This window comes from Chiloscyllium plagiosum, unplaced genomic scaffold (assembly GCF_037043375.1).
Source record: "Chiloscyllium plagiosum isolate Xiang-an unplaced genomic scaffold, Cpla_swu_hap1 HiC_scaffold_11, whole genome shotgun sequence".
NCBI lineage: Eukaryota > Metazoa > Chordata > Chondrichthyes > Orectolobiformes > Hemiscylliidae > Chiloscyllium > Chiloscyllium plagiosum.
This window is the reverse complement of record NW_028270149.1, coordinates 41,277,379-41,292,527: the sequence shown is the minus strand read 5'-3', so window position 1 is coordinate 41,292,527 and position 15,149 is coordinate 41,277,379. Positions and strand designations below refer to the sequence as shown.

Genomic DNA, 15,149 nt, shown 5'->3' with positions numbered 1-15,149 from the left:
AAAGAGGATAATCACATTGATGCATGTTTACTGTATATTCTCTTAGTGAGTATGTTAATCAACACCTTGAGTTTTCATTTAATCATGGTTGATTTGTACCTCAGTTTCTCTACCTATCTTTACTATTTGACTGATATTGATTTGACAAAAGGTATCAATCTCAATGTTGAAAGTTTTTAGTTGATCTAACATCCACAGTCTTTTGTGGGATGGGAACAGTATGCCTTTATTTGCAGAAGTTTCTGATTTTGCTGTTGAATGGCCTGGCTGTAATTTTAAAATTTTATATTCTGTTTTTTCCCACCAGAGGAAATATTCTGTGTATCTATGCTACAAGTTCTTTTTAAACTTTATAAGCATAATGTCTCGATCACAGTTGATCTTTAAACTCCCGGAAATGCAAGCAAACTATATGCAAATGATTTTAATTCATTAAACCTGGCTGTCATTCTGATTAATTTGTACTGTACCCACTGTAAAGCTCCACAAAACTGAAACATATTGTCTCTCTTGTATCTTGAGGTACTGACCAGAAGTCTCTTAAATTTAAATGATTGACTTTAACGATTTGTGTATACAAGTATTGAATGGGTTTGCTTTTTCCACAGTTTGTAATTTTGCATCACCTTGAATAAATAGTCCAAACGCAAGGAGGGGCAAAAACCAAACTGGATGATCTTGTCCTGTGTCCAAATTTTTCTTGTGTCTGTATGTAACTTCCGATTCCTATCCATACAATTCAGTATATTCTCACTTACTCCAAATAATTGATAAATAAGATGAAAATCTAAAGGCTTTCAGAGGACGTACCTAAAGAGCATTACTTGTCTCATCCCAGAATCAAAGTGCATATCCCTTTATCTTTCTGAAATCCTACCCTCCAACTGAATTTGCATGATCGCCTCCAGTTTTGTGCATATCTGTTATGCTAATATATTCTGAAAACTAATGTCCCTTCTTTCAAAGCTCTGAAGCTTCCTCCTGGAAGGATGACAGTGATGCACTTAGTTGCCAGAGAGACATTGCCAGAACCCAACTCCCAAGGTAAGGTTGAGTCATGCAATGTGTGTACTCAGCTGACATTGTTGAAGTGGTTACATACTTCTTCCCCACACTCTTATACAGTAGAATAATTAAATTTGACAATGATAATATAAATCCTTTTTCTTAATTTTTGATCATCTGAAAGTAGGATTCCTGATGAGGTATGATTCCAGGATACCGACAGTTGTCTGGTACATGATTCAAATAATTACTCTTTACATTTAAGCCTCATCTACGAGGTTCACAGATTGCTCAACCATGGAGAATACTATGTTGAAGCTATAATCTGCTGTTGCTCGGTACCCACACTTGTGTCCTTGCCAAATGTGATCACTAGATTAGAGGTACTAGAAATCCTGACTGTCTGCTTCAAGCCATTGCAACAGTTATCCTACTTTGGCATTTGCACCTGCATGTCCTGGTCTGAGTGGCTCAGTGTTACCTAGGTACTTAGCTTCCAGCAAGCTGTTTCTCCCCTGAAAAATGAAACAATGTGAGGGTTTGGGAAGGTTAACAGTATTTGAGGAGAGGAAGTTATTGTGTAGTCAGTTGGCCTAGTTGAAGTATTATGTCAGGATTGGAGGAGAATGCACATAAAATGATTGTGTATTTTGCTGTAAATGACATTTTACTGCTCCAGACAGAGCTTGAATAAAACTTTTCATGTCCATCATTGTCACTACATTGTAAATAATGTTAAAATAAACATGCGTACCTACAACTGCAGGATCTTTTTTCCCAATTAAAAAATATCCAGAAATAGGATAGTTTTAGGAAAGGCAAAATCTACTCAGCTGCTAGTCTCTTGTTGTTCTTCTGGAATGTGTGTCTTGAAATAGCTTTTGTCAAATTGCTTTTGTCAAATTTAGTTAGTTAATATAAAATATGAAGAATGTCAGATCAGCCATGATCCTATTGAATGGCGGTGCAGGCTGAAGGGGCCATATGCCCTACTCCTGTTCCTAATTCTTGTTGTCTTCTGTTCTTCACCCCCCCCCCCCCCCCCCCAAGTTGTCTTGTCTGTGACCTCCTGTTTCATCTCTCATTTCATTTCATTTCATTTCATTTCATAACATCTAGGCCAACGTTACATTCTGATTGGATATGTCAGGACAGACTAGAAATTTGGAAGTTGAGACTCGCAGTTCACTACTGCACTTGACATTTACCCATTAAGCTATTGAACTCGATACAGAGGGTAAAAGAAAGGTGAAGAAGCTTTAATGTCCTTTTTATTAATCACCAAAGCATTATCTCACCAGATAGGTTCTTGGGACAACTGCAAGTTGCACCTTTAAATGTATGGTTAAAATTATTGTCTATTAGCCATCTTTTCTATTTTTATTAGAGATTTTATTTTGTTTTTTGTTCAGGTCAAAGAAATCGGGAGAAGACTGGAGAAAGCAATTGCTGTATGATTTTGTGAGGCCTGCTTGCCTTTTCAGCATGGCTACAAATCAAAAGAAGACCTTTTTATAGCATTTGTGAGCATTATCTTGGAATCTTCCCACTCAAAAGATTGCGATGTAACTGACTGGCAAGTTGTTGCTAACCAACTTGAGAGTATTCCTCATCATTGCACAGAATTCTACTGTGGTATTACACAAAGGATTTGTATCCTGCCAAGGCAGAACAGTCTGGGAAGAACTTAACAACTCCTACAGAAAGTTAAGAAGTGCTCCTGCTACAGAGAAGTGGCAATTACACGGGAGCCAAATCTTTCCATTATAATTTTTATTTTCTAACAATTTAACTTTTTAAAAATTTTTTTTCTAAATCATAGTTTGGATATTTCCAATTTTATTCCCTTCCATTCTGGAAGCATTAATCTCTTGTTGAACACAGCTCCATGCGTGTCACCCCTTCTCTGGTGCCTTGTCCTAGAGACTTCCTTATGCATATGTCTTGACACTATGTATCGACACTATGTATCAATGGGCTATTTGACCACTAGACATCACAGCTGAGCTTGATCATGTTATTACTTGATGTCTGGTCAAGCACTTTACAAACAGCATCACTAATGATGATTAAGGTAACCCTAGCTGCCAGATTTTTTCCCCCTCCCTTGATTCAGACATACTGAGATGGCTTTCGGCTGCTTTAGGTAAAACTTCTAACAAATCTAAGTATAAATTATGATGCTATCTCCAGCCTTTTTAAAGGGGAGGGGTGGGCATTTTAACATTCTGCAATAAGTCACCTTAGTTGAGGGTATTCTATTTTCCCCAGTGTAATGTTTATCTGTGGTGAAAATGTCCATGAGCAGATCTTTTTCACTTGTTTCAGCATGTCCTTTTTGTATTGGGTCCTTTGTTTTGAAAAAAAAACAAAGTGGATGTGAGCACTATAGAGTAATATCAAAACTTTTTATTAATAATATTCTTACCTACACAATACAGAAGGACTTTCAACTTTGGATTTGGTCTATCATGTGAAGCCACTCAATGTTTAATGAAGTTTTCAAAAATATTGCTTTTCTAGATTGTAGTTAGCATGTCTGAAGTTTTTTTAAAAAGAGCTACTGTTACTTCTTACAATAGAATGAAATTGCTGCTACTTTCCCTGTCAAAAGATTTGTTCTTCTATTTTCTCTCCTGCACAAACTGTCTCATTCAGAAGCTTGAATGAGTTTGAACCTGCATCGCAGCATTCCATATATTTGATGAGCCACTCTACCTGCAGGCTCTTACTACATATTTCCTATCATGGGATTGAAATGAGGTTTTATTTGGTCCATGCAGCTGGACAGCTTAGCCTCAGTTTTGTGCAACCTGTATCATATATGCAAGTGAAAGTGAGGACTGCAGATGCTGGAGATCAGAGCTGAAAATGTGTTGCTGGAAGGACCGTAATTTCCCGCCGGAAACCAGGACCATAATTTCCCGCCGGAAACCAGGACCGCAATTTCCCGCCGGAAACCAGGACCGCAATTTCCCGCCAGACGTAGTCGACGATGCCCTCCACCGCATCTCTTCCACTTCCCGCTCCTCCGCCCTTGAGCCCTGCCCCTCCAACCTCCACCAGGACAGAACCCCACTGGTCCTCACCTACTACCCCACCAACCTCCATGTACAACGTATCATCTGCTGCGATTTCCGCCACCTCCAAACGGACCTCACCACCAGTGATCTATTTCCCTCCCCTCCCCTATCAGCGTTCCAAAAAGACCACTCCCTCCGTGACTCCCTTGTCAGGTCCACACCCCCCACCAACCCAACCTCCACTCCCGGCACCTTCCCCTGCAACCGCAAGAAATGCAAAACTTACGCCCACACCTCCCCCCTTACTTCCCTCTAAGGCCCCAAGGGACACTTCCATATCCGCCACAAATTCACCTGCACCTCCACACACATCATCTATTGCATCCGTTGCACCCGATGTGGCCGCCTCTATATTGGGGAGACAGGCCGCCTACTTGTGGAACGTTTCAGAGAACACCTCTGGGACACCCGGACCAACCAACCCAACCACCCCGTAGCCCAACACTTTAACTTCCCCACCCACTCCACCAAGGACATGCAGGTCCTTGGACTCCTCCATCGTCAGACCATGGCAACACGACGGTTGGAGGAAGAGCGCCTCATCTTCTGCCTCCAACCACAAAGGATGAACTCTGATTTCTCCAATTTCCTCATTTCCCCTCCCCCCACCTTGTCTCAGTCAAATCCCTCGAACTCAGCACTGCCTTCCTAACCTGCAATCATCTTCCTGACCTCTCTGCCCCCACCCCCACTCTGGCCTATCACCCTCACCTTGACCTCCCTCCACCTATCGCATTTCTAAAGCCCCTCCCCCAAGTCCCTCCTCCCTACCTTTTAGCTTAGCCTGCTGGACACACTTTCCTCATTCTTGAAGAAGGACTTATGCCCGAAACATCGATTCTCCTGTTCCTTGGCTGCTGCCTGACCTGCGCTTTTCCAGCAACACATTTTCAGCTCTCATATGCAAGTGTCATATTTGATCCCCTTCTCTTCCACAATTCATTCAGACTGTGACTGATTTCTACCTCTAATCTATTTTACATACCTATTACCCATTCCTTAAACTTCTGTTAGAAATTATTATTGGTCTAATTCTTGGTGATTTCAACTGATGCAGTACCCACAAACTTTTGGGAAATAGATTTTATTTCTTTGTGATTTCATTTTTCATTTGTTTCCTAGTGAAAATGTGCTTCCTGACTTTAAACAGTCCAACTGTAATTTGAAAAACTATGCCTATTTAGTCTCGGCTACATGTCCCCCCGATAGCTTAACTAAATTTTGGTTTGTAAAACTACTTGACTAGATTACCTCTCAACTCATGTCAAAAACCCAAATATAGTTTCATTTAACTCTTTAAATCCAGTGGATCCGTGGTGTACCTTTTTTCAGTGCCAAAATAACTTTTGCATAGTTTAATGCTCTGCATAGTTTAGTGCTCCAGATGATGTCTGACATAACTTTATTATAATAAATGCAATACCAGCATTTATTGTCTGTCCCTTTTTTAAAAAATTGTTTTTGATGATAAGGTAGTGTTCAGCTGCCATCTATAATTGCTACAGTTCATCTGATCTAGGTGCTGTTAGGGAGAGAATTCTAGGATTTTGACTTGGTAATTGTGAAGGAACAGTGATAATAGTTCCAAGTCAGAATGGTGAGTGTTTCTCTGTACCTACTGCCCTTGTTTTAAGTAATAGGGGTCACAAGTTTGGAAAAGGTTATCTAAGGACCTTTTTCATGAGTTGCTGCAGTGCATTTTTAGACTGCTGCTAATGTGTGCTGGTGGTAGAGGGAGTGAGTTTTAAGGTAGTGGATTGCTTGCCAGTCATGGAGGTGACTTTGTTTTGGGTGGTGTTGATATTCTCAAGTGTTGTTTAGAACTGCACTCGTTCTCAGTTTCTAATTCAAACTGCCTTAAAATAAAACCTACTACTTACAGCTGAATAATGTAATAGTGATGTCTGGCATTGGTAGAAAATCTCAGTGGAATTCTGTCATCTAGAGGAAAATATGCAGTAGGTACATGGGAATTCTGAATTTCCTTTCAATTCCCATCATATTGTGACTTTGACTCAGTGATGATGAAAGGGTGGTGATAATTGAAGTACTGGAACATTCTCTATTACAACAGAGATTACCTTCACTGCTCGGTCTGTAACTGTTCAAGGTGACGACTCACCAACAAATTCTTCGAGCAGTAGGGATCAGCAAAAAATGCAGGCCTTGGCAACTCTCATATCCCATGCAGAAATTAATAACTGCATTGCTGTAACTAGACCCTGTTCTAATTTTTAAAAATTAATTCAAAATTAACATTGGTAAATAAAACTGTAGATCTGATTCATGCTTGTTACTCAATAAATGCTGAAACACTTACAAGTGGGTGATCCATTTGACATGAAAGGGAAAGTGAGTTCCACATTTTGGGGAAGTGATTTAAATTATCTGCTTGTATTTGATACTTATGCGAAAAACTATTACATGCTGCTGAAGTTAATTTTTAATCTTTGCTAACCTGATTCCATATTTAACATTCCAACAGTAGTTTTGTTGGGATCTGTCAACAAATCAGTCCCCAGATTGAGTCTTGCTATTCATAACAGAAGCAGTCAACCGGAGTGACTTTTTTAAAAAAAAATCAAGTATGGTAACATAGGACTTGTCAAAAAAATCCTTATTTCTCACTTCCCTTCTGCATCCTGTCACTAAATCTACCCATTTACTAGATAGTTGCTTCAATTTAATTTTTGTATTTAAGCTCAAATTAGTTATACCACTTTTGCATCAGTGGTGATGCAATTGAAATGTTTAATAGTTGGTACCAGTCTTAAAAATATGTTTGTACTACAGCTGTAGTATGTGAGAAGTCTTTTCACTTTGATGTGAAATGTATCATCTTGAATTCAGTGCCTGAACTCATTCCTAAATGCAGAGTTAGATATCCTGGAGTACTTTGCAGAGTTGATTTAAACCTTGAGTCCATGTTTTTAATGCTATCCATATAAAGCAGAAACTGCTTCACACCTTACTAAATTCATGGTGGAATTGCATTCTGTCTAGGTTGCCAACCTTTTTTATGGTGCAACTGTTTTGTTTGAAAATATTTGATTTTTGTAATGAGTTATCTTAATCACTGTAGGAAATGTTCATCTTTGAGTTGCATAGGACAGTCAGCCAGTCTCTCTGAATTGAATCATACAGTTTCTGATGCACTTTTCAGTGAGGGAAGGGCAAGTCTGTGTTTTTGGTATCTGATCTTTCCCAATGTACAGGAGACTGGGATTGTGAAGTCCACCACAGTTCAGCTGGACTTTTCACCAGAACCACCTTAAGGGCATTCAGGATGGGTACCAACATCTGACCTTGCCAGCAAAGCCTAAATCCTGTGATTGCATAAAGTGAAAACTGTAAATGTTTGGGATCTGAAAATAAAAATATGCTGATGTGCACACTTCATCAGATTCTGAGAGAAAGCAAATTGAGCTTTTTTTGTTTGTATACTCTTGATCCAATTGGACTATTATTGATCCATGTATATTCATTACTTATTAAATTTAGGATTGTTTGTTCAGCATTCTTCCATCTGACTCTCAAAATACACTGATCCAGTTAAATCATGATCATGGCTCTTAAAAACAAGATGCTTTGTTAATGCAAACTCTACAGCAGCAATTAATAAATGGAAAATAGATCATAAAAGCTGCATATTTGAACACTTTCTCTTAACAATGGTCTATGAAGTGTCAATTTTTTAAGGCATTGAGATATTGAAGCTCTTTCCATTTCTATAGTTCAAAATTACTGATGCACAATGACTAGGGGAAAGAATTATTGTATAATAAACTAAATTAATGTATGACTTTTAATAATTATGATTTGACACGTGTACAGGTATGTGTTAATACTTCTGTAGATGAATTGGATATGCCTGCTGTTTAAAAAATCTTAAACATTTGAATTTGCTTAACTGTATGAAAAATTTAAAGAAAATATAACCAGCGTAAAACTTCCGGTAAATTGTGTGTACCTATATTGTGTTGTATGTTGATACTTGAAGCTTCTGGTTTCAGACATACTGTTGCACAAACTTGCACATCTTTGGTTAATTAACTTTTCTTTCTCTACCAGGTTTTTGATTGTAAGTCAAAGATCATGATAGTCACCAAAGCTGAGAGTAATCTATCCTCGCTGGTGTCCAATATGTGCAATTTCCAGTTTAACTGGAGTGTAAGCATGGTTGCTATACTATATCAAATGTGATTAACTAATGGCAACGTGTCAAACATGGCACCAGTGTGCTTTGTATGGCTCAGTTTCTTATTGCCTTAATTAGCTGAATCACTGAAGAATAAAATCTCTCAATATTTTTCAGGTCATTTTATCATCTTTTATTATCTGGCACTTTTTTCTCCCATTAGTTATATTATATTATGTATGTGAATAGTGCCCTTGAAGATTTGTATGTGGAATTGAAACTGAGTTTGCTGACAACTTAGTGGATTGGATAAACACTAATTGAGACAGGAAGAAAATGAAGTTATTATTGCAGTTCATTGTTCTGGTTTGAGCTTATGCCAGCACTTGCACAACTGAATCTAAGCTGCACTTTTTTTCTTTTGGTACAACACCATAGCAAGTCTATAAAGGTGAGCAATATTGTAATGTACCCTAATTTAGGTCTTGTACAAGCTCAATATTACCCCACCCAAACTCTTCTCCCTTCATCCCCACCCTATCACATCCACATTAAGGTAGAACATGCTGACATTTTCATGCCCGCATACAAAGATCCTTCTCCTACATTAAAAATGTTATAATTTCAGATGTATTTTATATCCTTATCTTCCTTCCAGATGTATTATGGTGGCTCTTGCCCAAGTCAAATGTTGAATTCAAAGTTGGATTGTTGTACATAGTCTAAACGTAAAGATTAAAGTGAGTATTGTTCAGGAATATCTTTGCTCCAGAACATCTTTGCAGGAGTTCTTCAAAGTAGATATGCTCTGCAATTGGTAGGACTTGAACCTGAGCCGCCTCGTCTGGAAAAAGAGGTACAGCTGCTATACCAAAACATTTTTGGTCCTCTGGCTGGATATTTTCTAATCAACCTGTTCAGTGCTGTTATTGCACACTTCTGAAGCAGGTGTAACTTGTATGTAGGTCTCCTGTCTGAGGTAGAAATCATCATTCTGGACATTACATTGAGCAGAAACTGACTGGACTCAACATGTAAATATTGTGGGTACAAGAACATGTTTTGGGAATGCTGCAGTGGATAAACTGCCTCCTAACTCCCCAAAGCCTTTCCAAATTCTTAAAGCCCAGGTCAGGAGTGTTATGGAATAATCCCCACATGCCTGAATGAGTATGGCTCTAACAACACTGACCATTCCAGGGCAAAGCAATGTACTTGATTAGTACCATTTTCATTCTCCACCACTGACATTCAGTAGCAGCAGTATGTATCCTCACAACTTTCTTCCGTTAAAGACTCCAACCCTTCTCCCAGTCTTTTGTTGCATCTGTTCTGCTAATGCCAACTACTGCATAATTGCTACTATGGTTGATGGGCCAAACGTGTCTAAGTGCTCACCTCCCACACTTTTGCCCTTTTTATATTTTCCCTTCCCTCCTTCAGGCTCCCCCAGTCCTCACCAGCCTCTGCATCCATTAGACTTTAAGTGCCATTTCTGTCACCTCCAACCAGATACCCATTCCCCTTCCCTTCCTTGTCAGCATTCTGCAGGGGCCATTCCTTCCAGGACACTCTGTCCACTTCTCCATTCCCAACATCTCCGCACACTCTGTGCAATTGCCGAAGGAGTAATATGTGTTTACTGACTCCCTTCTCACCATCCAAAGCCCTAGACATACTTTCTAGGTGAAGCAGTAATTTGCCTGTACTTAGTAGATAAAATTAAAACCCTATTTGCTGCTTACAATGTAATGTCTCCATTTGGGGAAGCAAAACACAGACTAGGTGACTGCTTTGCAGCACACCTACATTGTCTACAAAAATGACCGAGCTTTCAGTTGCCTGCCTCTTCAACACACCATGTTCCCTGGCCAATGTTACTGTTGCAGGCATTCTGCAGCACACATACCGCACTGATGGCATTTTAAAAAGGCAGCCCACTACACCTTCGCAGGGCAGCTAAGGATGACCAATGCTGGCACAACAAGATAAAGCCCCATATGGCCAAATGTTTGTCCCTGTGTGCTTATCTGTCTGAAAACACCTATCGCAAAAGTTGATGTCCATGTAAGGATATGGAGAATTTGACCTTTTTCTGGCATATGCTGAAGTGGATCCACTTTGAGACAAAGGCAGCTTAAGTTTATTAAAGTGTCCGATCACTTGCCTATTAACTGTAAATCACTTCCCAGGTTTATGTGAATTTTACCAGCTGTGTCAAGGTCTGGATGACCAGATGCATAATAGCCTCTGTTTTGATCTTGTGATTTTTGTTTTTGAGTCCTGCTATCTGTTTTGCTACTTTTTTTTTTGTTCCTTTCTCTGGATACACTCTCTTTGCTGTTTGCAGAAACAGACTGAGGGCTTTCCTTTTATCCTGGCTGTTCAATTAACCCCTTTCTTATACCAATCACCTTCAGCCCTGTGTGTAGGTTACATTCCTAGACCAACCAGGAATAACAGTTTATTAACCTTCCATATTTACATATCTAAAATACTGGAGATCTGAAATAAAACCAACAACTGCTGGAGAAACTCAGCAGGCCTGGTGGCATCTGTGGATAGAGAAACATTTGATGGTTTTAGACAATATTTACTCTTCCTTGAAAGAGTCATGTTGGACTCAAAATATTTTATGAAAATGCTCATCTCAGTAGTTTTTCATTGCTTTTCCATTCTCACAACCTTCAATAATTTTATTGCTGCAGCTAAATTTTAACATAAAGGGACAGATTTTTTTTGCCACCCAGACAGTCATGCCACCATAGGAGTTTGTAGGAGTACCTTATGGAATCTCCATCATAACACCTTCTGAAGAAATTACCTATAAAAATTGAATTTTCTGATAGGCAATTCTTAGACATCTCTTACTTGTGCAAGATTACATTTACATATATTTTAGGCACCGAGAACATTCAATAACTTCATTTACTTCGGCAGAAGGACACCAGATGGTGGTGTTTCCTCACTATGCTTTGGCAGCAGCTGCACCAAATTCCAATGTTTGTTTGTTCCTTCATATGCTACTGTAGAGAATCAAACTGCTTGAATGACTAAGTATGTATACAAATATCTTTATGAATGAAGTATATTTTTGAAATAAAAAAAATTATGATAGGATCCCTCTGAAAGTCTCCACTATATAGAGACTTCAGTTTGTGCCAATGAAATTAAGTAAATTACTACTCAAGAAAAGTTATTATCAAGTATATAGTCTTAATTCCTGAGTAAGTATTAAACATACTCTATACTTGTCTCACACCACCAACTAAACTTTCCCCAGACTCCTTACACCCTCTCTGGCCTGCTGCCTCAACTTTCCCAGAATTACTTCACCTTGGCATCTTTTCTGTACTGTATTTCTAAGTTTTCCAATTTTGGTGATCTGAAGTTTGTATCTGTTCGGGTCGTGGTAGTGAACTATAATGTCAGATTTTAGAGATTTTTAATAGCTAGATTTTAAGAAATATAATATTTTTTGTAACTTAATCTTCTAAATTAAATTCAGTGAAACTCGGTCCACAGATAGGGCATGGCTCTGGAATGAACTGCCTAATTCTTGGCAAAGGTGCAGATCTGCAACCTAAAATGCTCAAGATTTTTTTTTTAGAATGTTATGGATTACTTCAGCAACTGTGAAATTGATACTGCTGTCAATATGCAAGCAGAATTTTCTGAATAGCTTGGGCTGTGGATTGGCGTGAGGCTGGCTCGGTAAGACAAACTCTGAATTTTGTTCAGCTTTTGTAGTTATTTTGATGAAGGCTCATAATACGTTTGCTATTCTGTACCATTTTTACTTATTTACTATATCTGCAGAGTAACTTCTCATCTGTATAAAAGGACACCTGCATTCCTTGGCTGTGTAAACTCTCCATGTAAATAATATTCAGCTTTTCTGATCTTGTCTAAGTAGACCAACTCGTGTTTTCTCACGTTATATTCCAAGTCTGTACTCACTTGAATGTTCTATGTCTCTTGGCAGACTGTGTTTGAGTCCTCAGAGCTTGCTTTCCTTTGCATAATCAGAAAATTTGTCTGCAATATCTTCCCTCATTTGTTCTTGCCTACCCCCAACATCTCAAAACCTAAATGCCTTCAGTGTTGCCTAATCATTAGCTCACCACATCTCCCTGCCTGTACTGAAAGTAAAAGCTATACCACACATTGCATGGCCCTTTTATACTTGCCTCTCTTTCACTCGAATAAAGGCTAACTCGCCTGACACTGCCTTTGTACTGAACAGCGTGGCAAGACCAAAGTAACATAAGCCCGATAGTTTTAGACTGAGTGGAAAAGTGCACAAAGACCAGGCAAGAAAAGGCAATGCAAGGCAGCGATGATGTAAGCATCCTGAGTGAATGATCACTGTGACAGCAAGAGAAGAGCAAGGAGATGGAGTCTGGTCCAGTCCATGAGCTGGTTGTGTGTCCCTGAGAGCACACTATATCATTAAAATGTTAGTTACCTGTATAGCCCAGTGTGCAACATTGAAGTACAGTGGATCAGTGGTATGCCATGTGCCATGCCTTCTTCAACTGCCAGTGGACATGGACATGGGGTGAATATGGCTGGTCCCCAAGGAGTGTGCCCTGAGATATTGATGTCCTGTGTTCAACATGGAGGTTATTCAGAGCAAATGGCTAGCTGAATTCACCAAGTTTCCATGTCAATATTTCTGATATCTACCGTAGTTGTTATGTGGCAAGTTTTTGAAAGCTAAATATTAGGTGAATTGGGCCTTTAGTAAGGTATTTAACAAGCAGTAATCCCCTTTAATTGGCAACTTGCCACAGCCTAGCAATCAAATCACGTCACCACCCATCAAAGGCATAAAAGATGAAACTTGATGCTCCTGGTGTTCAGATGGGCCTCATCAGACATTCTGTCTGTGTCTCAATGATACAGGTTGCACAAACCCATTTAAGATTCTACCCTGAATCTATTTAGAGATTGATAGTTTGGCAATGTATAAGTATTTCCTCCTCCATGCGTATCAGGGGAGAAAGGACGAAGCTGGTGTGTAATGCATTGTAAATATTTTATTTAAATAATTTATGAAGATATTGTGATTTAAGTTTGTGTTATTTATAGAAAGGTTATAATATTTCTTTGTCCTGTGGGCAACTCTGAGAGAATGTCACAACCACACCAGTTGGCAGTTAGTGGTCTTGAACTGAGAACTGGGATAGTTCCTTTTAGCTATCTTTTCAAATTTCTTTTTTGTTCTAATGTAAAAATAATCATCAGCAGAGCCTTGGTCTGAAGAAAACTTTATTTTGCAACTATTGCTGGAAAATACCAAATGAAAGTGTGATATGGCTGTTGCTGAGAATACAAAGATTAAAACATAGATATGGAGGTAAGATCAGTCAGTTGCTTGCTTGAATGATAAATTAGCCAAGAATTTTGGCAAATGGTGGTTGAGTCTAATAACTCATCACACTGCTTTTGCATCTGTTAGTCATTGTATCAGTGCTACAATTGTCATATCTTCATATTATATACAAAGAATATTTGTCAGTTCAGCCCCAATGTACTAGACATTTATCTTTAAAAGTAATTTTTTTTCTTCTTCAACTTCAGGTTCATCTGGCAAGCTGTATCCACGAGACGCATTGAAGTTTGGTTATTATGAGCAATGGCATCTTCCATTGTCTCACCATGTCCACTAAAATAGCAGATCATCCACTATAGCTTTAATTCTGGGAAGATCACTAGCTTTCTCTTATTATCTGTGTTGATATTCAACTGGAGCAGTGGGTACCAAACTGCATGTACAACTACATGTATCCCGTGAATATGCATGTACGATGTAGTTAGAAAACTGCTGTTTTCATTCAGCCTCATGCCAATAACTAAGCTTTCGTATTTGGGATAATGAAGATTTTTGCCTTTGCAAATTTAAGGGAAAGTATTGTTTTCACTCTAAGAAACTAAATTGTATTGCATGCAAGTTTATGTCCATAAGAAAACACAAGAAGTAAGTGCAGAATCACTGGAGCGGTATAATATGAAAAGTCTGATGAATCACTATCCACCATACAACAGATTAATTCAGGTAGGTCAATAGGTGATACATGACCCATGACTATTGGCATGATGATTGCAGAAGTAGTACATAAGTTCAAAGTAACATGTGACATAAATATCAGTGTGTTATAAAACCTTCACAAAGCTGTAGGAAGTGGCTTAACATTGTCATCCAAAATTGGAACCCTTTAAAGTAAGGTTGAAGCTTACTTGTGCCAAAAGGACAGATTATGCTGCAAATCTACTGCAACAACATGAATGAAGTAGTCCAGGTAACAGATGGCAAGCAAAAGCCACTCATTTTAACTGCAATATGTCGAAAACTTGAACTGGTAACTGTCAAAATATCAAGACATTTGTATTGTGTTACAGCACATTAAATCATTGCAGAACAGATCTTAGTGGAGTACAATGATATAGAATATAGAAAAGTACAGCACAGACCAGGCCCTTTGGCTCACAATGTTGTGCCGAGGTTAATCCTAATGTAAAATATAGTAAGTTAACCTACGCACCCCTCAACTCACTGCTATCCATGTGCATGTCCAGCCGTCGCTTAAATGTCTCCAATGACTCTGCTTCCACCACCACAGCTGGCAACGCATTTGATGCATTCACAACTCTGTGTAAAGAACCTACCTCTGACGTCTCCTTTATACCTTCCTCCTAAATTCTTCGAACTATGACTCCTCATACCAGTCGATCCTGCCCTGGGGAAAATTCTCTATTACACTCGTTATCTTGTATACCTCGATCAGGTCTCCTCTCTTCCTCCTCCTCTCCAGAGAGAAAAGTCCAAGCTTATTCAACCTTTCTTCATAAGGCAAGCCCTCCAGTCCAGGCAGCATCCTGGTAAAGCTTGGATAAAAGCAAATTACTGCGGCTGTTGG

The 15,149-nt window shown here is 38.9% G+C and overlaps 1 protein-coding gene across 3 annotated transcripts in view; it reads left to right on the top strand.

The window, feature by feature from the left end:
• Positions 1 to 15,149, top strand: part of LOC122557271 (ubiquitin-like protein 3) — a 27,621-nt gene extending 12,472 nt beyond the window's left edge. For 2 of the 3 annotated variants that reach the window (XM_043704793.2, XM_087992005.1), the window contains exons 4-5: positions 967 to 1,044; positions 2,418 to 8,041. In XM_043704793.2, the coding sequence (XP_043560728.1) occupies positions 967 to 1,044; positions 2,418 to 2,470 (131 nt within the window). In that variant the 3' untranslated portion in view covers positions 2,471 to 8,041. Of the gene's footprint in view, positions 1 to 966; positions 1,045 to 2,417; positions 8,042 to 13,812 lie in introns of those variants that run through there. The other variant, XR_006313782.2, reaches the window with a different exon arrangement.